The following is a 26,102-nucleotide window of genomic DNA, read 5'->3' on the forward strand; positions in this document are numbered from 1 at the left end:
TCCTGGCTTTGGCCTGGCCCAGCCTTGACCACTGCAGACATCTTGGAGGTGAACCAGCAAGTGAAAGATCAAGAACGATCAAGTTATAGAGAGGAGAGGCAGAGAGAGAGAGAGAGAGAGAGAGAGAGAGAGAGAGAGACAGACTTCCATATGCTGGTTCACTCCCCAGATGGCCGCAGTGGCTGGAGCTGGGTTTATCTGAAGTCAGGAGCCTGCTTCCTCCCAGTCTCCTATGTAGGTACAAAGGCTCAAGGACTTGGACCATCTTCTACTGCTTTCCCAGGCCATAGCAGAAGCACCCAGGATTCAAACCAGCACCTATAAGGGATGCTGGCACTGCAGGCGGCGGCTTTACCTGCTATGCCACAGCGTCAGCCCCCAAATAAATGAATCTTAAAAAAAAAAAAAAAAAAAAAAGTTTTTATTTGTTAACAGAAAGTTTATCTTCTTGTTTTTGTCTTCTGATACCATTAAACAACTTTTGTTCAGGTATATCTTTATTTGCTTGATTTGGGAGACAATTTGGAATTTTCCAATAGGAGTGGGAATTTCCAATAAAAATATCCCAGGCATATACAGTTTTAGGAAAACATGATTAATACTCTAAGAAAACAAACTGTAAGTACTAGATATTATGTGTAGCTGTCAACAGTAAAATTTTATTCAAGTAGGACAATTTTATCAGCATGCCTGCATGTAATCTGTCCAGCTTTCAGTATATACTAGCCTTACATTTTGTTTTTTTTTTAAAGTTTTAAGAATTTCTTCACATTTTTAACAGTTACTACAAATTTTTAAAGATTTATTTATTTGAAAGGTAGATTAACAGAGAAAGAGAAGGAGTGACCCAGTGCACCATAGCACCGGCCTTGTATTTTCTTTTTTCAAGGAATATAATACAAGGGTACTTCAAAGTCTGTGGAGGAGTCAGTGTTGTAGCACAGTGGATTAAGCCATCACCTGCAATGCCAGCACCCCTATGGGCTCCAGTTTGAGTCCTGGCTGCTCCTCTTCCCATCCAACTCCCTGCTAATTGCCTGGGAAAGCAGTGAAAGATGGCCCACGTGCTTAGGCTCCTGCAACCCACATGGGAGACCCAGATGAAGTTTCTGGCTACTGGCTTCAGCCTAATCCAGCCCTGTCCATTGCTGCCATTTGGGGAGTGAACCTGAAGATTTAAGATATCACGTTCTCTCTCTGTCTCTCTCTCTTTCTCTCTTTCTGCCTCTCCGTCTCTTTAACTCTGGCTTTCAAATAAATAAACAAATCTTAAAAAAAAAAAAAATTGTGGAAAAGTGAAATTAAAATATAAGCTTATTTTGGCACAAAATTGTTTAAAATTTTGACTACTAAGAGCTTTTGTGTACAAGAAAAATAAACGTGGTGAATAGCTGCTATCTTTTTTCCAGCATCATTAATTTTCTCTACCAGTTTAGCAAACAGAGAAAGACTAAGGCTTGGGATCTTCTACCTCTAACTCTCACTCTACTCTTCCTCTATCAGAGAAAGAATCCCTAAGAATATAACCGTGAATTTCTGGAAATGAGGTTATCTTCTATATTAACTACACAAGAAAAAGCTTGCATCTTGTCAGGTTTGTTCACAAAGCAACCTAAAGTATGATTTTCTTTTTCTTTTCTTTTCTTTTCTTTTTTTTTTTTGACAGGCAGAGTGGACAGTGAGTGAGAGAGAGAGAGAGAGAGACAGAGAGAAAGGTCTTCCTTTACCGTAGGTTCACCCCACAATGGCCGCTGTGGCCAGTGCACCGCGCTGATCCAAAGCCAGGAGCCAGGTGCTTCTCCTGGTCTCCCATGCAGGTGCAGGGCCCAAACACTTGGACCATCCTCCACTGCCATCCCAGGCCACAGCAGAGAGCTGGATTGGAAGAGGAGCAACCGGGACAGAATCCGGCTCCCCGACGGGGACTAGAACCCAAGGTGCCAGCACCGCAGGCGGAGGATTAGCCTATTGAGCCGCGGCACCGGCCAACGTTATTTTTAAAAGGCAGAAATCCAGTGGGACAACTCTGCCCCTGACTCCTCCTAACTCCAGGTGACTCAGTCACAACTGAAGTAAGACCTTGCCTCTCTCTCCCTAATGCTGGAAATTATGAAAGAAAGGACCATGGACAACTGAGCAATTGTTTCAATTGTCATCAGCGCAGCTTGTATTTCCAATGTGTGCTTTATATCCTATTATATAACATAGAGTATGTATTGTAATACACATGAATATATATATATATTTGTATCTAGTTTGTGTGTGTGACAAGAGAATATTTTAAAACATTGTAAGTAGAATTGTTTTTTAAATACATTAACAATTTTTCATCACATGCATTTCTCATGAATCTTGTGAAGACACTGCAAAGTACAGAATTCACATTTTTGTACCAAAATGTACATATTTAATTCCATTTTCCACAAAATCTGAAGTAACCTCTTAAAAAAATAAAATAAATAAAAGGCATAGATCTGGTTCTTTCTTTTAGATGAGTTCAGAATATTTAAATACTGTGTCCTAAAGGTAAACTGCAACCTTTATTTCCTTAATTCAAGGGAACTCTAGCCTTATAACTATATTTCTATTCAACCCGGAATTTATATTACATGCCACTGGTCTCTTCTAAGTTGGATCACAGAAGCAGTACGTAACATACATGTATTCATTTTATTGACAATCCCTAACCAAGTAGCATTTAAGCTCCAACCTTCAAACAATCTAAGTAATTCAGTTATTTAAAATTAGTATATCAAATAAAGTACTCCAAAGGGAAAAGGAGTATGTTGAGTCACTACCATATTGGCTCATTAAATCTGCATTTTCCAAGAAATATTCAATATATCTAAATTAAATTTAATCTATACTAGATCTTATATTACCCTGAGATTCCCCGTTATATTAAGTCCTTGCTTCTCTATGGTGATAACACACTAGTGCTTATCAAGTAACTCTTACAGGTATTCTTTTTGTGATCAACAGAAAGTATTTTGACACGACCAATTAAACTGGAATGTAGCCTTCAACAATATTACCAAAAGAAAAGTTTTCTGTCTGACAAAGTCAAAAATTATGAGCCTGATCTACTGTTGCATATATATGCATATTAGACTAAGCCATTTAAGTCAACAAATGCATATAATTTGTTGCATAATCAAGGGTTGGGAAGTAAACAGAAAGCAAACTGTGTCTTAAGCAGAGAAAGCGGCACTCTAGTTTTGTTTTGCTCTAACAGGCTCGTCCTCTTCTACCAGAGCCCCACCTGAGTCTTCTAACGCTAGAGAACCAAGCCAGGCCGCAGAAAGCCAACACTTCTTTCCCAAATCCTTGACCCAGCTCTAATATTTCACTCAGCCCCAGGCTGATATTTACAACTAACTATTGCCTATAGGCATCCCTGGGCACATATTCTCAAGACTGAAGGTAATATATTCTACCGACAGTCAATTATTAAAATCATTTCCTTGCATATACTCTAAACCAGCTTACCCTGCTTGCTCCATTGAACGTACTGGGCTGAAACACAACCTGAATTAAATCCACGCCAGTTCTTTCCCGCAGCTGAACACACGTGCAGATGCAATCAGGCAGAATGATCACACTTTAAATTCATGGCCACTTAACTCAGAAGGACCTTGAATACACCAGCCCACCAGTTACACTCGAGTTCCATAGCTAATTCACCCTTTTACTCCAGTACGGATACTTCTTGCCTTCTCCTTACTTCTCAAATTTCCTCCCTCAGTCGTTCTCAGCAAGTGCTCATGGTTTATTTCACTAAGTAACTACAGCAATCTTGCAAAGATCCCCACTACCTTCCATCACACTACTCCCTCTACATCACCTGTGCCCAGTGTCTGCTCTTCCTCGTTATTAATAAATCATCCGTGCTTCTACTCTACTCATGCTCTGGATTCCAATTCTTCTTGACCCAAACAAGGATGCTGGTCCCAACAGTTCACAATGCCCTTCTCTACTCTCATTGAGATAGGTTACTTCTCCCATAAAAACAAACACTCGACATCCCCAACCCGCCCTGTTTCTTCTGCTCTCCTTCACAAACACATGAACTACAAGATCTCTGTCGGTTTCTCCTCCTGGACTTCCCTGAGTCCACACCATTGATGCTTTTTATCCCCATTTTTCACAGAAACTGTTCTTATCAAGCAGACAAGAGGCTACCTGGGACAACCTCATCCCTGCTGGAGTGCCTGCTGCAAGTACTGCTCCTGCTGCTGCATCCTGCTGCTGCACCCCGTGGCTCCATTACTCGCATTCCTGTCACAGAGGAGATGCAGACTGATTCCTGGGGACCCTCGCTTGGGCCTGGCCCACTTCTGGCTATTACAGGCACTGGGGGATGAATCAGCAGTTGAAGAATCTTTCTCCTGTTCCATCTCTCCATCTTTTCCAATAAGATGCAAATAAACAAAAACATTGTTTAAAAAGGAAGTCACACACTGTAGCACAGAAGGTTAAGCTACCAGCTGCAACAAAGGCATCCCACAGAGGTGCCAGATCCTGTCCCAGCTAATCTACTTCCGATTCAGCTCCCTACTAATGGCCTAGGAAAAGAAGCAGAATATGGCCCAAGTGCTTGAGCCCCTGCCACCTGACATGGAAGACCTGGAAGAAGCTCTGGCTCCTGGCTTCAGCATGGCCCAGACCTGGCTGCTGCTGTCATTTGAGGAGTGAACCAGTGGATGGAAAATATCTTTCTCTGTCTCTCCCTCTCTATCTCTGTAACTCTTTCAAATACATAACTCTTTTTTTTTCTTTTTGCCACAGGTTGGCTCCCATGTCCGATTTATTTTTTATAAAAGATTTATTTGAAACAGAGTTACAGAGAGAAAGGGGGAGATAGAAATATCTTCCATTTGCTGGTTTATTCTGCAAATGGCCACAATGGTCACAGCTGGGCTGTTCTGAAGCCAGGAGCCAAGAGCTTCCGCCAGGTCCCCCACCTGGGTGGTAAAAGCCTAAAGACTTGGTCATTATCCACTGTCTTCCCAGGCTCATTAACATGGAGCTGGATGGGAAGTAGGACAGCTAGGACTCAAAGCACTGTACCCACGGTCATGCCAGTATCACAGGAAGTGGCTTTACCCACTATGCAACAATACCAGCCCCCAAATAATTAAATCTTAAAAAAAAGTCAAAATCATGAAAATTAACTACAAGACCCTGCATGAGTAGACTTCCTTACTCTTTGATGTCATGTCCTTCCACTTTCTTAGCCTTATTGGGTTTTTTTGTTGGTGGTGAAAGGCAGAGTTATATAGAGAGAGGAAGAGAGGGAGAGACCTTCCATCCACTGGTTCACTCCTCCAAATAGCCACAATGGCCAGGGCTGGGCCAGGCCAAAGCCAGGAGTCCAGAGCTTCTTTCCAGTCTCCCACTTGAGGGCAGGGACCCAATCACTTGGGCCATCTTCCACTGCTTTCCCAGGCACATTAACAGAGAGATGGATTGGAAATAGAGCAGCCAGGACTTGAACCAGCACCCATATGGGATGCTGGCACTGCAGGCGGAAACTTAGCCTCCTACATCGCAACATCTGCCCCATTTCCTTCTACTTTCTTCTTTCACTAGCTTCTTTGCTCTTCCTTGAGTATGTCAGGCACTGGCCCCCTCACAGCCTTGGCATTTGCTTTTCCTTCTGTTTGGAAAGCTCAGCTCCCATACAGCCAGCCACCTCACATCACCCTCCTCATCAGGTCATTGTTCATAGGTCATCTCTTGAGGGGGGACAGGTAACACGCTGCACTGTGGGGACTGAAACTGCACAGCTAGCCACAGCAGACTGTCCTTGGTGGTTTTTGCTTTATGTTCCTCTGCTCCTGCCACCTAGTGCACTGCACATTGTTTATTGCTTACTGTCTACCTCTTCACATTATAATGTAAGCTCCAGGAGGGCTGGTTTTGTTTGCTGCTACACCCAGTGCACAAAAAATAGCTTGGCATACAGTAGGCACACAATGAATATTTAGAAAGTAAAGGAAATGAAAGGCCCAAACACACAAGGAGATAGAAAATCTGGGCCTGCATATTCCCTTTTTAAAGGAATCTATGTTTCTGGGTATGTAGACACGTATTTTTAGTTGAACAGGTAAGATCAGTAGTGGTGACATGTGATTAAGGACCCTGATGGTGACATGTGATTAAGGATTAAGGGAATAAAGAGGATTAAAAATAGCTATCTTTTAAGGTTCCTAGAAGCTGCAGCTTCTATGAGTCTACACAGATGTTTAGAATTTGAAATCTGGCTTTGCTAAAATAAAAATAATGACACTGATGGCACTATTTGAATCCCTGTGCCATGTGAGCCTCTTCCCATATTTTGTTAGTTCATTATTCCCAGGTGCACTTGCAGCAGTCTGGCTTCATTTAAACCTTTTCAGCTTGGAAGATGTGAGTGAACTAGGAGAGCAAGTTGGATTAAATACACAGGAGTCACTTAATACACTATAGGACACTGGGTAAACACTAAACATTGCTACTGCATACAACACCTGAGAGTTCGCATTCTGACATAGTAGGTTAAGCTTCCGCCTACGGTGCTGGCATCCTACATGGGCACCAGCTGCAGTCTGAGCTGCTCCACTTCTGATCCAGTTCCCTGCTAATGGCCTGGGAAAGCAGCACAAGATGGCCCAAGGGCATGCGCCCCTGTAACCATGTGGGAGACCTGGAGGAAACTCCTGCCTCCTGGCTTCAGATCAGCCTAGCTCCAGCCATTACAGCTATTTGGGGAGTGAACCAGAGAATGGAAGACCTCCCTCTCTCTCTCTCTCATAACTCTGCCTCTCAAAATAAATGAATAAATCTTAAAAAAAAAAAAAAAAAAAAACCACAACACCTGAAACAGGACTAAAGCTCCCTGCACCACAGCAGGAAAGACAATGCCAGCACTGCAGTGAAGACTCCTAAGTGACTCCTGCAGTCCTAAGTGTCTGAAGTACTATCCACACCAGCTGTGGTCTAGAGTTGTATCTCAGTGCAAGCTCCATCTCTTCCCCTCTACCTTCAAAGTTTTCCAAACTGATCAGAAGAGCTGCAAACAACCCTTAACCCCACTGTATGCTGAATTCAGAACTCTCCGAAAGAACTTTCCATCCTGGCCAGCCTGATTAGACACTATGCTTCATGTTTATACACTGCCTTCAAAGAAAACAGGGAAAGAATATACTCCTGGACTTGTGCATCATAACAACACAACTATTTATTCAGATACCAAGCATTAAAGGGATTCTTCCAGGGGGCCGCCACCTGCAGTGCTGGCATCCCACATGGGTGCCGGTTCAAGTCCTGGCTGCTTCACTTCCAATCTAGCTTTCTGCTATGGCTTGGGAAAGCAGTGGAAGATGGCCCAAGTGCTTGGACCCCTGCATTTGCATGTGAAACCCAGAGGAGGCTCCTGGCTCCAGGCTTCAGATGGGCTCAGCTCTAGCCATTGCGACCATTTGGGGAGTGAAACAGTGAATGGAAGACCTCTCTCTCTGCCTCTGCCTCTCTGTAACTCTCCCTTTCAAATAAATAAATCTTAAAAGGGGGAGGGGGAGGGGCGCGGTTTCCAAGTTTGTCTTGGGCATGGTTCTCACCCTACACTTGTTAGTTCCTAGAAAATAGATGCTCCAAACCACAGAGCACCCACAAAGGACCAACACAGGCTCCACTGTGTAACGAGGTAGCCACACATAAAATGAGGTTGCTCCTGAAATAAACTAAAACTGGGCTTACTGAACTACAATAACTGTAATTTTTTAATTAGCTATGAATATGGAATCTGTTTAGTTTCCAATAATTACCTCTTAGATACAAAGCTTTATAAACTGCTCATTTCTGGACAAGTGTGCAGCTTTGCAATTGCTATAGCTTCTGGCCACATTTGTGGCATTCACTTATATATAAAGGAATAGACATAATTTACAGTTTTACTTACTCGAATTCTGTAGCATAATATTTAAGAAATCCCAGCAAGAGGTCTCCAAGAGTTGATTCATTTTTTGAGAGGTAAGGAGGAACATTACATGGAGCTTGATGTACAAGGTGCAGCTGGATAGCAGGACTAAAGGATTCCTGTCAAAAAGAAAGGGTAAGGGTGTAAAGCCATTAAAACGCACACTAGAACACTTGGTAATTCCTGATCTAGGCTCTCTGAAGAAGAGAAAGTTCTTCATACTGGCAATTTGGAAATTTGAAGGTTTTCTTCCATTAAAACTTTCACCAGCACTTGAAGTACATCAGAATGTACCTGAAAAGCCAAGATATTCTAAACTTGACTTCAGTATTTCAGCTAACCGAATATATCCCCATGGTAGCAATAGATTTTCTAACACATTAATAAAAACTTATGCAGATACCAAGATCCAATTAACATATAGATTTCTTCAAAAAACACTTCTCCCTAATTATCTCTACAAGGAGCAGTAGGACTTCATGTATGAAGGTTCTACCAGGCACAAAGATAAGAGCTTTGTCTCACTGCCACTTAAACTCTTCTCAAAGAAGCTCAATGTATGTACAGTACTTTAATATATGAACAGTACAAAGATTTTAAGATTGTTACCATTTTATTTATTTATTTATTTATTTAGTATCTCAGAGGGAACAGAAGATAGATTCTCAAAAAAAAAAAAAAAAAAAACAAACCTGACAAGAAGAGTCAGGGAAAGCAAAGACACCAAACATACCAATAAGCAACACTCAGCAAAATTTTGCCACAAGATACTATTTACTTGCAATGTAAGCTCAAATAAGTTCTTGCTAGAAATAATACTAACAAGTACTTCTCTGCCTGTAGTATGCCATACATTTTCATATCTGACCTCTCTATTAGCAGCAAGTTCTGTTTCTGAAAAATACTAACTAAACCATAGATTCTCAAATACTAAAAACCCACAACTTAATCATCTAAGGAAACTACACAGTACCATCAAGAATGTTTTTCTGTATTTCTGCACTGCCATCAAAGTAAAAATAGATTTTTAAAAATAAAATCAGTTGCTTAAGGCAGAAGAATGATAACTAAAGCTAAACTTTCCAACAATTTAACAAATCAACACTGGGTATATAGATACCATTTCAACAAACACCCACTAAGTAAGTCCAACTTAAAGAATGCAGGCTTCCTATTGAACTAGCCGGTAGCACAGAGAAGTATCTTGCATCATTTAATGCTAATCCTGAAAAAAATCAGTAAAAACCCAAGAGCAAAAAGTAAAAGTGTTCCCTCCCTTGTGCCATGTCATACTACTAATGAAGTTAACTTCCAAGAAGTGATTACTTTCCTCTCAGAAGAAAATTTCTGTCCCAACCATAATCATAATCCACAAAGCTGGCACTCCTAAACACGGGCCCTTTCCCATTTCTAACAGCTGTGGTATTATATCCTAGGAGTCAGGCAGAAACCTTAACTGTCCAGTCTGACTGACATGGTGGGAAAAGAAGAGGAGCCCCCTTTCAAAGAGTAAAGGCAGGTGGAAGAACACCTAGACTAATCCCTTAGTCTCTTGTCATGTATGGAACTGAACTTAGACTATATTAAACATTATTCAAAATTCAAATTTGAATTATTTCCTAGGATCAGGTGAAAAGTATAATGTAAATCAAATGCTAAGAAAAGTGGTAAGGCCGGCGCCGTGGCTTAACAGGCTAATCCTTCGCCTTGCGGCGCTGATACACCGGGTTCTAGTCCCGGTTGGGGCGCCGGATTCTATCCCGGTTGCCCCTCTTCCAGGCCAGCTCTCTGCTATGGCCCGGGAAGGCAGTGGAGGATGGCCTAAGTCCTTGGGCCCTGCACCTGCATGGGAGACCAGGAGAAGCACCTTGCTCCTGGCTTCGGATAAGCGCAGTGCACCATCCGCAGCGGCCATTGGAGGGTGAACCAACGGCAAAAAGGAAGACCTTTCTCTCTGTCTCTCTCACTATCCACTCTGCCTGTCAAAAAAATAAATAAATAAATAAAAGAAAAAAAATAAATAAATCTTAAAACAAAAAAAAAAGAAAAGTGGTAAGAATAATTATGTGACAATTAAAATCAGAAAAGTCATCACTGCCGAATAGTTTCTGCTCTGGAAGTTTACTTCACGGTTAGCAGCCTGCACAAAAAGCATTCCATTGGCCGGTGCCGTGGCTCACTAGGCTAATCCTCCACCTTGCGGCGCCGGCACACTGGGTTCTAGTCCCGGTTGGGGCACCGGATTCTGTCCCAGTTGCCCCTCTTCCAAGTCAGCTCTCTGCTGTGGCCCAGGAGTGCAGTGGAGGATGGCCCAAGTGCTTGGGCCCTATACCCCATGGGAGACCAGGAGAAGCACCTGGCTCCTGCCTTCAGATCAGCGCAGTGCGCCAGCCGCAGCATGCTGGCCGTGGTGGCCACTAGAAGGTGAACCAATGGCAAAAGGAAGACCTTTCTCTCTGTCTCTCTCTCTCTGTCCACTCTGCCTGTCAAAAAAAAAAAAAAAAAAAAAAAGCATTCCATCTATAAGTTGATGTTAAAATAAAAAAGTCATTTTCTTATCTGAAGTTTAAAACTCATTGAATCTTTAGAGAAAAAAATCTGCAATTTTGAGATTGAAACTGAAGCGTTATGAGATCTACTCTATGAAAATGTTCAGGCTGGCGCCGCGGCTCACTAGGCTAATCCTCCGCCTAGCGGCGCCAGCACACCGGGTTCTAGTCCCGGTTGCCCCTCTTCCAGGCCAGCTCTCTGCTGTGGCCCGGGAGTGCAGTGGAGGATGGCCCAAGTGCTTGGGCCCTGCACCCCATGGGAGACCAGGATAAGTACCTGGCTCCTGCCATCAGATCAGCGCGGTGCACCGGCCGCAGTGCGCCTACCGCGGCGGCCATTGGAGGGTGAACCAACGGCAAAGGAAGACCTTTCTCTCTGTCCCTCTCTCTCACTGTTCACTCTGCCTGTCAAAAATAAAAAAATAAAAAAATAAAAAATAGAAAATGTTCAGTGACCTTGGGACAATAATTTGGCCAGTCTTCCCTTAGTTCCACAGTTCTGTTTTCATAGTCTTAAACAAGAACTATGTCATAATTACTGAGAGAAAACTGAAGAAGAAATCCGAATCTAAAAAGAACACAACTTAGGGCATCCTGAAAGCAGCTACAACAGGAATTTCATGTATCCACCAAAAATAACCAGTTTTTGGTTATTATTCACAGTACACAGACGCCTCTTCCTGCTGAATCTACTGTGAGAATGAAGACCATACTCAACAATCGGACGGTCAGCATTCCAGAGAGTGTCGATGTCCATCTGAAGGGGCAGACAGTTACTGGAGAGGGACCCAGAGGAACTCTGCGTAAGGACTTCACTCATGTCAGGGTAGAACTCAGCCTCCTTGGAAAGAAAGAGGCTCCGGGATGACAAAGGGCGGGAAACAGAAAGGAACTGGCAACTGTTCACGCTGTCTGCAGTCGTGGGCGCTACACAAGGCTTCCGTCACAAGATGAGGTCTGTGTGTGCTCACTTCCCCATCAATGTGCTCATTCAGCAGAATGGGTAGCTTGTTGAAATCTGAAATTTCTTGGGTGAAAAGTACATGCAAAGGGTTCAGGTAAGGCCAAGTGTTGTTTGTTCAGGAGCTCAAGCCCAGAAAGATGAATTACTCCATGAAGGAAATAACAACGAATTTTGTTTCAAATTCAGAAGGCAACAACAATTAAAAAATTTTGGATGGTATCTAAAAAGGAACAGTTCAGTAGGCTGATAAGCAAGATCTAAAAGTTGTTTGGCTACAGAAAGAAGAACCCAGACTATGTCTTTTGGTATTTCAATAATGCAGTAAAAGATCTACTGATTCGAAAACAAAGAAATAAAGATTCCTGCCTTAAGGAAGATTTCAGGAGCTGGCACTGTGGCGTAGTGGCTTAAGTCACTGCCTGCAGCGCCAGCATCCCATGGGTGCTGGTTTGAGTCCCGGCTGCTCCACTTCCAATCCAGCTCTCTGCTGTGGCCTAGGAAAGCAGCAGAAGATGGCCCAAGTCCTTGGACACCTGCACCTGCATGGGAGACCCTGAAGAAGCTCCTGGCTTCAGATCAGCCTAGCTCCAGCCATTGCAGTCATCTGGGGAGTGAACCAGCGGATGAAAGAACTGTCTCTGCCTCTCTGTAACTGTCTTTCATATAATAAATATTGAAAAAAAATTTCAACAAATAATTCCTTAACCCAGTGCACTGCAATGCCAGCCCCAACAAATAATTTCCTTCTTAACCCAGTGCACCGCAATGCCAGCCCCAACAAATAATTTCCTTACAAGGGGGCTCTCCACTGCAGTTGCATGTTTAAGAAAAATGCACGCTACTTTGGATGGGATGAGGGGGTGCAGAACTGAAGCCACTACATTAGCACCTAAAGAGCAATCGGAGTCCAAAGCAGGGACAACTTAAAATCACACTCAGTCCACGGACAGGCGATTTAACTAATAACATTCACCTCTTTCAGGAAGAGGTTATTTGGATTACCGATAATTATTGCTCTTGGATATTTTTAAACAAATGGAAGTCTTCTTTATTATATTCATGTTAAAGTCTTATTTTGAGTTTCTAATAACAAAATATGTAATGACCTAATTTATGAAAACTTTCCCAGGTGATATTTAAATGCTGACATTTGTGATGAAGATATGTAATTTTCCATTTCATTTCAATCAATGACAAGTTAAGAAAAATTTAAATGTAATTCTTTGAAAAACAATCTAAAAATCTGTTATTGTCTAAAAATGGCAAAAACATCTTTCAACAGATTTCATCATTTTCCTGAGGCTGTACCATACTATCTAACTTTACTTTCAAAGTTTGAATTTTGGACAATTATACATTTTAATGGAATAAGTTAGGCTGGTTAAACTTGTTCTTGATAATTGTTTTCATAGCGATGTGCTTAGGGGCCAGTATTGTGGCACAGTGGGAAAAGTTGCCCATCCCATATGTGCACTGGTTCGAGCCTCAGCTGCTCCACTTCCAATCCAATTTCCTGCTAACATGCCTGGGAAAGCAGCCAATTATGGCCCAAGTGTTTGGGCCCATGCAACCCACATGGAGGTCCTAAAGAAGCTCCTGGCTCCTGGCTGCCAGCTTCGGACTGGCCCAGCTCCAGCCATTTGCGTAGTGAACCAGTGGCTGGAAGATATCTCTCTCTGTCCCTCCCGCTCTCTCTGTAACTCTTTCAAATAAATAAATTACTTTAAAAAAACAAAAAATGTGCTTAAATGAAAGATGACTGGCTACTTTCCATCTCCAGGCAAACAGAGGGAAATTTAAGTTGCACAAGAGTTCTGCCTGAACAGGGGAAGAACAAAGTGGTATGTTAAAGTTCCTGCCAAGCTATCTTTGTTGCATGTGGATAGCCACCAACCTGGTGGTGTATGTTAAAGACTAGATCATTAGGGGCTGGCGCTGTGGCACAGTGGGCTAAAACCCCAGCCTGCAGCAATGGCATCCCATATGGGTGCCAGTTCAAGTCCCACCTGCTCCACTTCCGATCCAGCTCCCTGCTAATGCACCTGGGAAAGCAGAAGATGGCCCAAAGTACATGAGCCCCTGCAACCATCTGGGAGACCCAGAGGAAGCTGCTGGCTCCTGGCTTCAGATCGGCTCAGCTCTGGCCATGGCAGACACTTTGAGAGTGAACCAGCGGATGGAAGATCTCCCTCTGTGTGTGTGTGTCTCTCTCTCTCTGTAACTCTTTCAAATAAACAAAACAAATCTTCAAAAAAAATTGATCATTAAATTTCCAAAATTGGATTTTATTTTACTGAGATTCTTCAAGCTCTGAAATCAGTATAACTATGTAATACAAAGTCAAGATACGATAATGAAGTCTTTTAACAGCATGAGCTTTGGACACAGACTAGATTTAAAACCTGTAATATGAACTTTATCTGGTTACCAAATTTTCCAAAGGTGTAGCTAAATCAGTTGTAAGGAAAATAACAGTATTCAAAGGGTTATAACAAAGGTTAGATGACATGATGCATGTAAAGCATAGCAGTATTATCTATTTATTATTTAGGATACACCATGTATCATAATTATTAAATACACACTCATACACTGCACTATTAACTGAGCATTTATATAAAATGGTTACTTCCTGAAACTTTTAACATATTATTTTAAAACAAATTTCCCTATAGCTTTCAAAATTCAAGTACATTTTAAAACAAGCTTTTACTCATTTAAAAAAATAAATCTTCACCTAGGTTTTTTAATTTCTTTCCTCAAAGGTATTCATTTATAGCCTATTATAGATAATTAATTCCCTTACCATGCTTTATGTATTTTAAAACAAAAGGTTGCTATAAGCATGTGCTTGTATATATGTAAAGTTTAAGATCTCTTAACATATAACTGCACAGAAAAGCTAATTCCTTATTTCCTAACTATAAGAAAGGTTATTTTCTTACATCTCTATTCTGTTAAACAGCTTCCAAGAGTACCAAGATACAAAAAAACAAAAAACTAATAGAAGAAATAAGTTGCCAGGGCTGGCAGTGCAATGAAGTAAGTTAAGAAACCATTTGTGACTCCAACATCCCATATCAGACCACCTGTTCAAGTCCTGGCTGCTCCACTTCCAATCGAGCTCCCTGCTAATGTGCCTGGGAAAGCAGTCAACAAAAGCCCAAGTACTCGAGCCCCTGCAGCCACGTGAGAGACCCGGAAGACACTCCTGGCCCTTGGCTTCAGCCTGGCCAAGTGTCAGCCATTGTGGCCATTTGTGGAATGAATCAACAGATCAAAGATTCTCATTCTCTTTATTTCTCTCTGGAACTCTTGCAAATAAATAAATCTTTTTTAAAAATCTTATTTTAACTAGAAGTTCAAAGTTTAAAATAAACGTGTGGTTCTTTGCAAAGCAGCAAAATTTTTTTTTTACTCTAAAGTTTTAAGTCATTCTCAAATTTATTTATAAAAGCGCAAATTGTATCATATCTTTTTAAATATTTTACTTATTTGAGACACAGAGTTCTGGCAGGGGTGGGTACAGAGAGCCAGAGATTTTCCATCTGCTGATTCACTCCCCAAATGTTCACAATGGCCAAGGCTGGGCCAGACAAGAAGCCAGGAGCCAGGGGCTTCTTCTGGGTCTCCCAAATGGCCACATGAATGCAATGGCCCAAGGACTATGGCCATCTTCCACCGTTTTGCCAGGTGCATAAGCCGGGAGCTGGATCAGAAGTGGAACAGGTGGGACTTGAATCAGTGCCAGCATCACAGTCTTTACCCACTGCACCCCAACCCAACTCTCCCCAACCCACTTCTCTTAAAGCTGTATCTGTATGGAAACAATGAGATATACAGAAAGAACCTAACAGGTAACAGAAATTAGATGAAATGACATGTTAATGAACACTACCACAAGAATGCCTTCCCTGGTGACGCCTGGGGACTGCGCTAGCACTCCATTTATCTCCTCGGTGCAGGTATAGGAACAGGATGATTAGCAAATGGAGGGGACAGGAAGGACCAGAGGTAACAGATACGAAGTCAGGACTCTGTCATGGAGGAAAACTAGATAAACAGGAAAATGGACACACGTGAAAACTCAGGTTGTTCAATTAGAATATATTAGTAAGCAATACCTCTCCCCCAAGCACAAAATACTTAACTGATATGTCCCCAGAATCTCAGTTTAAAAGGAGCTCACGTAGCATGGGACTTTGAGATTTTCACAGAAGTATTTTTCAATACAGAATAATAGACTCTTTTTAACTCTAAGTTAATACTATTCCTTGTATGCTGAAAAATATATGTAGCTCTTTCAATAATGAAAGCTGGTTTTTAAAGAAAAATAGGTTGTTGGGACAATAAAATGAAATAGTAAACACACCACAATTATCTCTCACCCTTCAGCTTGAGCTAAAGAATAAATACAGGGCAGCGGGGCCATTCATGAGTAAGGCTAAAAGTTCAAGGTCCTCGAGGGTGGGTGGGGTGGCGCAGAGTAAGCCACTGCTTTGATGCCCACACCCCGTATCAGAGTGCCAGTCTGCGTCCCAGCTGCTCCACTTCTGACCCACCTTTCCTGCAAATGCCCCTGGATAGGCCACAAATGGCCCAAACATGTGGGTCCCTGTCACCCACAAGGGGGACTCCAACGGAGTCCCCAGCTCCTGGCGCTAACCTGGTCTAGCTCTAGCTGTTGAGAGACAGCTGTTTTGGGGGACTGAATCAATGGATGGCCATTTTTCTTTCTGCCTTTCAAAAAACTATTTTTTAAAAAGGTCAAGTTATTTCTGTACTTTCTGATGCTTACATTTTTCATAATGTGTAAATAAAACTTAAAGACTAATACCTAACTATACTGCAAAGTCATTATAATAGTTCATAGAAGAAGCAGAAGTTAGTTCTTTTTTTTTTAAAAGATTTATTTATTTATTAGAAAGTCAGAGTTGCAGAGAGAGAGAGATGCAGAGCCAGAGAGAGAGAGAATCTTCCATCAGCTGGCTCCCTCCCCAATTGGCCACAATGGCAGGAGCTGCACCAATCCAAAACCAGCAACAGGAGCCTCCTCCAGTTCTCTATGCAGATACAGGGGCCCAAGTACTTGGGCAATCTTCCACTGCTTTCTCAGGCCATAGCAGAGAGCTGGATCAGAATTGGATCAGCTGGGACTATATGGAATGCCAGCACTGCAGGCAGCGGTTTTACCCGCTATGCCACAGTGCCAGGCCCAGAAGTTAGTTTTGAAAAGAAGGAAATGAAACAGGCAGATTTCCAAAGGTTCTAGCCATGATGCCTTCTGGTAGATGACCCAGAAACTGAGAAAGCCCCATTACAGCAGGACTCTATTAGTGAATCTTTGCTATCCAGTATCTTGCCTGTGTGCATTATAGCTAATGCTCAAAACCAAGAACATCAGTTCCTCATAATCATGAGACAAATTTATATTTATGATGTTCCATATCAAACATATTAATTATACTGTGTGATACAATAAGTAAATTCTTTAAAAATTGATAATTTGGGGATAGCACTGTGGCGTTAGCAGGTAAAGCCACGGCCTGCAATGCCAGCTTCCCATATGGGTGCCAGTATATGTCCAAGCTGCTCCACTCAGTGCCCTAATGGCCCAGGAAAAGCAGCAAAATACAGCCCAACTACTTGAGTCCCTGCCACCTCCACAGGACACCTGAGGAAGCACCTGCCTCTGGTCTGACCTAGCATCACTTGTTGTGGCCATCTGGGGAGTGAACCAGCAGAGGAAGCTCTTTGACTCAACCTCTCCCTCTGTAACTCAGACTTTCAAATAAATAATTTTTTTAAAACATTGATTTCAAGTTGGATATATTTTTATTTATAATATGACCATTTCCTAAGTTTAAAAAACAGCTCTTCTTTTAAGTGTACGAAACAGGTAAAAACCATGTGGTTGCAGAAGTCTGTCAAACATTCTGAACAAGGAACTTAAATATTATACCCAAAGAAAATCAGAACAAGGATGACTACGGAGGAAAACAGAGATGGCAGGAGTATAAAACAAGGAAACAGAATCCTGGAGGAAGAACAAATGAAAACTGGAAAAGCAACAGAAGGATTCATATCCGCTATCAATATGTACATATTCCCGAGGCTTCTCTAAACTCAAAGTGAGCAACATCCTAAATCTTTTCCTAGCACCCACACTTCTCTTCTTGAATGATCTGTTTGCACATAATTTCAGCAGGATTCTTAATATCATACATAGAAGAAGGGTATACAACATTACTTTCTTTGGCGTATGACTTGGCAAGAACTAATAAAAGATACAAATATTATCCAGATAGGGCCAGCATTATGGCCTGATGCGTTAAACCTTCATCTGCAATGCAAGCATCCCAAATGTGCTCTACTTCCAATCCAGCTCCCTGCTAATGCGCTTGAGAAGGCAGAGGAAGATGGCCTATGTGCTTGGGAACCTGCACTGAGGGAGACCCAGAAGAAGCTCTTGGCTCTGGCTTCAGCCTGGCTCAGCCCCAGCTGTTGCAGCCATTTGGGGAGTGAACCAGCAGATGGAAGATCTCTCTGTATCTGCCCCTCCCTCTCTGGAACTCTGCCTTTCAAATTAAAACAAGCCTTAAAAAAAATTATCCAACTGTTCAACCTCTTATTTTTTTTCCTCTGGGTCTCAAAATATGAATATACTGGGCTAAAAAAATTGAGATACTAACTAAAGAAACACTATGAATCTATATTCTAAAATAGTACAAAGAAAACTGGTAAAAACCAAACAGACCTTCACCAACAGAGTATATTTAATCCCCAATGGTAATAATCTGCACCGTGCAGAATTCTAACCCTTACATTTACTGACCAAACTTTGCACCAATATCCAAATTCAGTGTCAGAGTTTTCTGAGAAATTCTATGAACCATTTAAATGTTCCAGTGGCCAATGCCTCAGCCTATATGAAAAACATTATTATTTACTTAGCCTTACTACTTTTATATTCACATTAATACTGCATAAAATAACTCCACATACACTTGACTACAATATATATTATAATAATTTATAAGAAACACTTACTGGGTAAATTTTTTGGAGGGATGGAAGGATGGGTTCAGGTAAGGCTATAAAAAGAAAAAGTTCAAAACTTCTGTAATTTACATGATTCATTTTATAATGCAATAATTTGCCAGCTACACCCCAGGTATAAGGGTTTATGCTAAAATTCAACAGTTTTCATACATTTCCTGAGACTAATTATGACCCATTAAAATTTTAAATTTATAAAATATCTAAGTTGATAGTTTAAGGCTGTGGTAATGAACTATGTATAGGCCTGCGGAAACCAATGTTTCTTGCACTGTTTTAGAACAGACTATCATTAAAGGGACACATGTCATTTGGTCTGACATCAAACACACACAAAATAAGCAAGACAAGAATTGCTCAACAGGTACCAAACAGACATTGTTAAGATGGATGTAGCTATAAAAAATATAATATGACAAGCACAATTCAATGATACTGTATCATGAGATAGTTCTATCCAAATAGTTCAATCTTAAATTTCTACTAATATCAAAATGAGAGAGTTCCAGGAAAACATCCAGTAAATCAAACAAAACTGAAAAGAAAATCTTCAACTTCAGTCTTATAAAAGAATGCCTTAGCAGAAGTCAGATAGCTATATCAGGAGATTTGTACCACTCTGTTATTAATAAATAAAATTCTATATAAAGGACTCATTATCTTCATGTCACTACCAATTTTTTTGATGCCTTATCTTTCATTTTTCAACAAATCCAATCTCCCTAAAAGCATTAACAGTAATTTCATTATCATTATAACTGGAACACTATAAAAGGAAAAGTGACTGACATTTAAAATATAACTGTAAAATAGTATGTTTTGAGTATTTTTAAGATTTCTCTAATATTGGAGACCATAGTGCTATATAACAAACTTTGTATTTAAAAATCAGGTAACTAGATAAACTCAGTAGCAAAAAATAATTCATTATTTAGCAAAAATGACTTCTGGAACACATCAATGTACACATAACCAATCATTATGACCAACTGGACATGATTCACAGCTGTAACTACATGGGTATAAATTTCCACCACACAAAAGACAGTAGGATGCTTTACTTAAATTCCCATTCTGTATCGTGCTTCATTTCCAAGTTAGAAACTGGGATAAAATAAAATCCTGTCACACTGTACTATACAGCTGAAAATATCAGAAGAAAGAATTATCTTATTACTTACCAGGATAACTCTTAGGAAGTAAAGTGATTAGAAAGGAGAAGTCTTCAAAAAGTTAATGGAAAGTGACTATTATGAAAAAGTTACACAACAATTTCAATATTTTTACATCAAAATAACCTCTTAATTCCATTTTCCATGAACTTTTGAAGCCCCAGACACTTTAATTCTCCATTTGTGTAACATTTTCTTTTACAGCTTTCTCATCATTTTTACAATAAGTGAAATTGGAGAAAAACTTTATAGAAAGCTAGTTTATTTAAAACAGTGAATTCTTGGGGACCAGAATATTGGTGCCACGGGTTAAGCTGCCACTTGGGACACTGACATCCCATACCAGAGTTGCTGGTTCAGGCCTTGTCTGCTCTACTTCTGGTCGTTTTCTGCTATGCATCCTGGGAAAGCAGCATATGATGGCTCAAGTATCTGAGGTTGAGCCTCAGCTCTGGCTCCAGAATCCCATTTCCAACCAGTATGGACCCTGGGAGGCAGCAGTGATGGCTCAAATACTTGGGTTCCTGTCATCACCTGGGCGACCTAGACTGAGTTCTAGGCTCACAGTTTTGGCCTGCCCTAGCCCAGCTATTGCCGGCACTTGGTGAATAAGCCAGTGCAGTGCATAGCGGGCTATCTGTCTCCCCTCTCTCCCCAGCACTCACTGAAAAAACCTGAACTCCTTCCTGTTGATTATACCATGAATTAAAATTAAAATCAAAGAATGAAGACTGTAGCAGCATAGAAAAAAGACCCTTTATCTCAATTTTAAAATCCTAACTAGAACGCCAATAAAGGAAAATAAATACTAACACTAAGTGACAGAAGAGTCTTTAAAACTAAGCAATTTGAAAGCTTTTGGAGGCAGGGGTATCATTCCATAAACCCTGTGTCTTACAATCTTGAATATTTATAAACACCGATCACTAGAGAAGCAATAAATACACTACAATAATTACTAGCTAACACTGTCTTGATAGCAGGCTCCAGGAGCTGAGTACTTTTTGTTTACCATATTCCAAACCAATATAAATTCTGAAAGAATCTAATTATATTTAGATTTAATGACGACTATTTTGACTCCACCCACATTGGAGATCACATTGGACTTCCTGGCCCTTGGCTTTGACCTGGCCCAGCCCCAGTCATTTAGTTAACCAGCAGCAGCCGGGGCTGTAGAACAGCGGGTTAACGCCTTGGCCTGAAGCGCAGGCATCCCATATGGGTGCTGGTTCTAGACGCAGCTGCTCCACTTCCCATTCAGCTTTCTGTTATGGCCTGGGAAAGCACAGAAGATGGCCCAAGTCCTTGGGCCCCTGCACCCGCATGGGAAACCTGGAGGAAGCTGCAGGCTCATGGCTTCGGATCAGCACAGCTCCAGCCATTGTGGCCAATTGCAGAGTGAACCATCAGATCGAAGGCCTCTCTGTCTCTCTCTGCCTCTCCTCTCTGTGTAACTCTTTCAAATAAATTTTAAAAAAAATCTTAAAAAGAAAAAAAAAAGTTAACCAGTAGATGGAAGGTGGATCTCTGTCTCCTCTCTACCACTACCATCAACTCTGCCTTTCAAATAAATTAGTCTTTCTGAAAATCAATTATTAAAAGGGACCTTCACCAATATTAATCATTAATTTTGAAAATGCAAGGATGGGGGCAGGGCTTTGGCATAGCAGTCAAGACACTGCTTGGTGGGGCCGGGGCTGTGGCGCAACGGGTTAAAGCCCTGGCCTGAAGCGCTGGCACCCCATATGGGCACCGGTTCGTATCCTGGCTCCTCCACTTCCAGTCCAGCTCTCTGCTATGGCCTGGGAGAGCAGTAGAAGATGGCTCAAGTCCTTGGGCCCCTGCATCCACGCGGGAGACCCGGAAGAAGCTCCTTGCTTGTGGCTTCGGATCAGCGCAGCTCTGGCCGTTGCAGGCCATCTGGGGGGTGAACCAGCAGATGTAAGACTCTCTATCTGTCTGTACCTCTCTGTAACTCTTTCAAAGAAATGAAATTAAAAAAAAAAAAAGACATTGCTTGGGATGCCTGCAACCCATATCAGAGTCCGGGGTCCCATTCTCAATTCCGGTTTCCTGCCAGTGCACACCCTGAGAGGTAGCAGGTGATGTTCAAGTAGTTGGATTCCTGCCACCCACACGGGAGACCTGCATTAATACCCAGCTGCAGCGTCACCTACCAACCCTTGCATGCATTTGGGGAGCAAACCAGCAGACGGATGCTCTGTCTTGCTCTATCAAATAAAAAATTGAGGGGTCAGCATTGTGGCACTGAAGCCACAATGCAATGTTGGTATCCCATATGGGCAATTGCTGCCCTACTTCCAATCCAGCTCCCTGATGGCACGGGAAAATCAGATGGCCCAAGGAGATCTGGAGGAAGCTAGTGGCTCCCGACTTCCACCTGGCCCAGCCTCAGCTGTTGCAGCCATCTGATGAGTAGACCAGAAGATAAGATAGCTCTCTCCCTCTTGCTTACTGTCTCCCCTTCTCTTTGTGTAACTCTTCCAAATAAATAAATGAATCTTTTTTGTTTATTGGAGTTCCCCTTCCCCCCCAAAAAACTATGATGAGTCACTGTTTTCAATTAACCACTGAAATTCATTCTACAAAATCCCTTCTACATACTGAGGACTTGTTTCATTTCTCTGGTCAGGGCAGAAAAGACATTAAAACATTGAAGAAGTTAAATAAAACTCAAAGTTCATTTACTCAGGCCAAGAGGTACTAACAATCAAAATTACAAAAACTGTTGCCCAGCTGGAAGAATTTTATCTTGTAGGTCTTTTCCTCTCACTGTAATTGGATACTGCCACTCATTACTCTAATATATTTTACAGAGCGGTACCTTATATTTGCCAGTATATTTGCCCAGATTTGCTCTGGAGAGTTGATGTCTTTCAAGACTGAAAGAAACTGCTGATGATAATGTCACTGATCACAAACTACCTCAGTAAATGGGATGACTGTCAAAAACAAACCAAATTTTGGCGTGATTTCACTACACTGGCGAAATATTAACATCGGAATTCTCCATTTGCTTACAAAGCCACATCAGGCCACCTATGATTAAAACACATTTTTTTTTTAAAAAAAGATTTATTTATTTATTTGAAAGTCAGGGTTACACAGAGAGAGGAAAGGCAGAGAGAGAGAGGTCTTCCATGCGATGGTTCCCTCTCCAGATGGCCACAACGGCCAGAGCTGTGCTGATCCGAAGCCAGGAGCTTCCTGCAGGTCTTCCATGCAGGTGCAGGGGCCCAAGGACCTGGGCTATCCTGTACTGCTATCCCAGGCCATAGCAGAGAGCTGGATCGGAAGAGGAGCAGCTGGGTCTAGAACCGGCGCCCATATGGGATGCCGGCGCTTAAAGACAGGGCATTAACCCGCTGCGCCACAGCACTGGCCCCAAAATACATTTTCTAAAGAGGTGAAACAAACTAAAATTGTCAATGTGATTACTAAAAATGGAAGGATAGAGCCACATTTTTAGACATTCCAGCAAATTAGACACGTTAGTCAAACCTAATATTTTAATCACTATGAACATTAAAACATGGACAGATATTGGGTGTTAGTACATGCCTGTCATAGTATTCTTTACATTTCATACATATATTTATAAGAAATCCTCCTAATCTGTCAATTTTTAGGAAGAGTCAACTGTAATCCATAAGAGCAGAGTTCCTAGAAATAAAAATCAGAAGTGGTATGTTTCAGATTCAACTGTAAAATTGAACAAAAAATAATTAGTAGTACACAATGTAGTACCTAAACAGCCACTGACACACTTCAAATCCTTTTAATGGGCAAATTGATCACCAAATTAGCAAATATCCAAGACTTGTCAGCAATAAAAATGCATTTCTGATGAATAACTGAAAACTTTTCTGCTAACTCATTTGTAAGTATGGCCCTTTTAAATTATTTTAAGACTTTCTCAACAGTTAAAAAAACCACTGGACTCTATCATTCAAAGGTAAATATCTTGTGATTCAATATATAATAAAACATCTACAGTAACAGTAAAATATAAACAAAACAAAATCAGTCTTTAATAAAAATTTTTGGCATATACTTTTTTAGTATTTGTATACATATACATATAAATATATACACAAACACAAATATATTTACCATTCTTTTTTTTTTTTTTTGACAGGCAGAGTTTAGACAGTGAGAGAGACAGAGAGAAAGGTCTTCCTTCTGTTGGTTCTTAAAATAAAATTGATTATGATGTTAATTAAGAGTGTATCTGGCCAGCGCCGTGGCTTAACAGGCTAATCCTCTGCCTTGCGGCGCCGGCACACCGGGTTCTAGTCCCGGTTGGGGCGCCGGATTCTATCCCAGTTGCCCCTCTTCCAGGCCAGCTCTCTGCTATGGCCCGGGAAGGCAGTGGAGGATGGCCCAAGACCTTGGGCCCTGCACTCGCATGGGAGACCAGGAGAAGCACCTGGCTCCTGGCTTCGGATCAGCACGATGTGCCGGCCGCAGCGGCCACTGGAGGGTGAACCAACGGCAAAAAGGAAGACCTTTCTCTCTGTCTCTCTCACTGTCCACTCTGCCTGTCAAAAAAAAAAAAAAAGAAGAGTGTATCATGAGAGCTGGCACTGTGGCGCAGCAGGTTAAGTTGCCACCTGCAGCACTGGCATCCCATGTGGGCACCAGTCCTACCTCCTCCACTTTTGATCCAGCTACCTGCTAATGTGCCTGGGAAAGCAGCAGAAGATGGCTCAAGTGCTTGATCCCTGCACTCATGTGGGAGACCCAAAAGAAGTTGCCCGGTGCCACAGCTCACTAGGCTAATCCTCCGTTTACAGCGATGGCACACCGGGTTCTAGTCCTGGTAGGGGCGCCAGTTCTGTCCCGGTTGCTCCTCTTCCAGTCCAGCTCTCTGCTGTGGCCCGGGAAGGCAGTGGAGGATGGCCCAAGTGCTTGGGCCCTGCACCCGCATGGGAGACCAGGGGAAAGTACCTGGCTCCTGGCTTCGGAGTGGTGTAGTGCACCGGCTGTGGCGGCCATTTGGGGGGTGAACCAACAGAAGGAAGACCTTTCTCTCTGTCTCTCTCACTGTCTAACTCTGTCAAAAAAAAAAAGCTCCTGGCTCCTTGCTTTGGATCACCCCAGCTCCAGCCACTGCAGCCATTTGGAGAGTGAACCAGCAGATGGAAGACTGACACTCTCTCTCTCTCTCTGCCTCTAACTCTGCCTTTCAAATAAATAAATCAATAAATCTTTTTTTTTTTTTTTTTTACAAAAACAGGTATAGAGGGGCCAGCATTGTGATGTAAAAGGTAAAGCCACCACGGTGACACCAGCATCCCAATGGGTGTCAGTTCACGTTCTGATTGGTGCACTTACTTCTGATCCAGCTCCCTGCTAATAAATAGCATGAGAAAAGCAGCAGAAGATGGCCAAGGTACTTGGGCCTCTGCTTCTATGTGGGAGACCTGGAAAAAGCTCCGGACGCTTGGCTTCAACCTGGCTCAGCCCCGGCCACTGCAGCATTTGGGGAGTGAAGCAGAGGATGCAAGATCTCTCTGTGTCTCCCTCTCTGTAACTCTTTCAAATAAATAAATAAATCTTTAAAAAAAAAAAAAAAAAAAAGGAATTTAGAGTATAAGGTTATGTTCTCTGCCAGGACAAATACCAAATGTAAGCCAAGAGCATGTCACATGCTTTGCTGGCCAAGGAAAGAAAACGGTGACATCCTATGAAAATCAAGAAAATTTACATAAACAGTTGGTCCAACAGAAGGGCTTCTCTGAAGGTGTGATCAAGACGTGCCTGAAGGTAGAATCAAGATTTTCTGAAAAACCAATCCCTAAATTACTCAGCTAGAGGAAAAATACCTGAACTGAGAAAATAAAAGTAAGTGTGTATGCAAGTGTGTTGAGTGAAGTGGGAGGGCGAACAATTATGCTGTCTGGCATGGTCTACCCATTATTCTGACTCCGATCCATCTCATGTTTTGGTGTTAACATATACCATTTTTCGTGAAGTCATAGTAGTAGTCATATTTTTTGGTTCTGACATTTCAAGCGGCAAAATGAAAATTCAAAAGAGTGGGTCTTTTGTTGAAATTTTCCTGTTCCCTGTAATCTAGAAGTCAGGAATCATACCATAACACACAGCTAGAAGAAAATACAAGAACATAATTTAAAAAGGCTGGGTGGTGTTGTTTTTTTTTTTTTTGGCAGAGAAGGAGAAAAAAGTATACTCATTATAGTTACTCACTTATCAAAAAAGTTAAATTAAAAGAATTAGCATTTATGTCTGGCTAGATTTGGTTTGACATTTTGATACCCTTGCAAAGAAAGTGAAAGAAGGAAAAAATAATTAACAGCAACAATCTCTGGACAATGAATTACAGAAAAATCATTGTTCTTTTCTTCTTT

General features: G+C 41.7%; 1 protein-coding gene across 4 annotated transcripts in view; it reads right to left on the reverse strand.

Annotated features, from left to right (window-relative positions):
* TENT2 (terminal nucleotidyltransferase 2) overlaps positions 1-26,102 on the reverse strand; it is an 83,929-nt gene that overhangs the window by 6,603 nt on the left and 51,224 nt on the right. For all 4 annotated transcript variants that reach the window (XM_062212505.1, XM_062212506.1, XM_062212502.1 and 1 more), the window contains 2 exons: positions 18,524-18,567; positions 7,943-8,079 (listed from right to left, as the gene is read on the reverse strand). In XM_062212505.1, the coding sequence (XP_062068489.1) occupies positions 7,943-8,079; positions 18,524-18,567 (181 nt within the window). The remainder of the gene's footprint in view (positions 1-7,942; positions 8,080-18,523; positions 18,568-26,102) is intronic.

The sequence above is a fragment of the Lepus europaeus genome, chromosome 15 (assembly GCF_033115175.1).
Source record: "Lepus europaeus isolate LE1 chromosome 15, mLepTim1.pri, whole genome shotgun sequence".
Classification (NCBI taxonomy): Eukaryota; Metazoa; Chordata; class Mammalia; order Lagomorpha; family Leporidae; genus Lepus; species Lepus europaeus.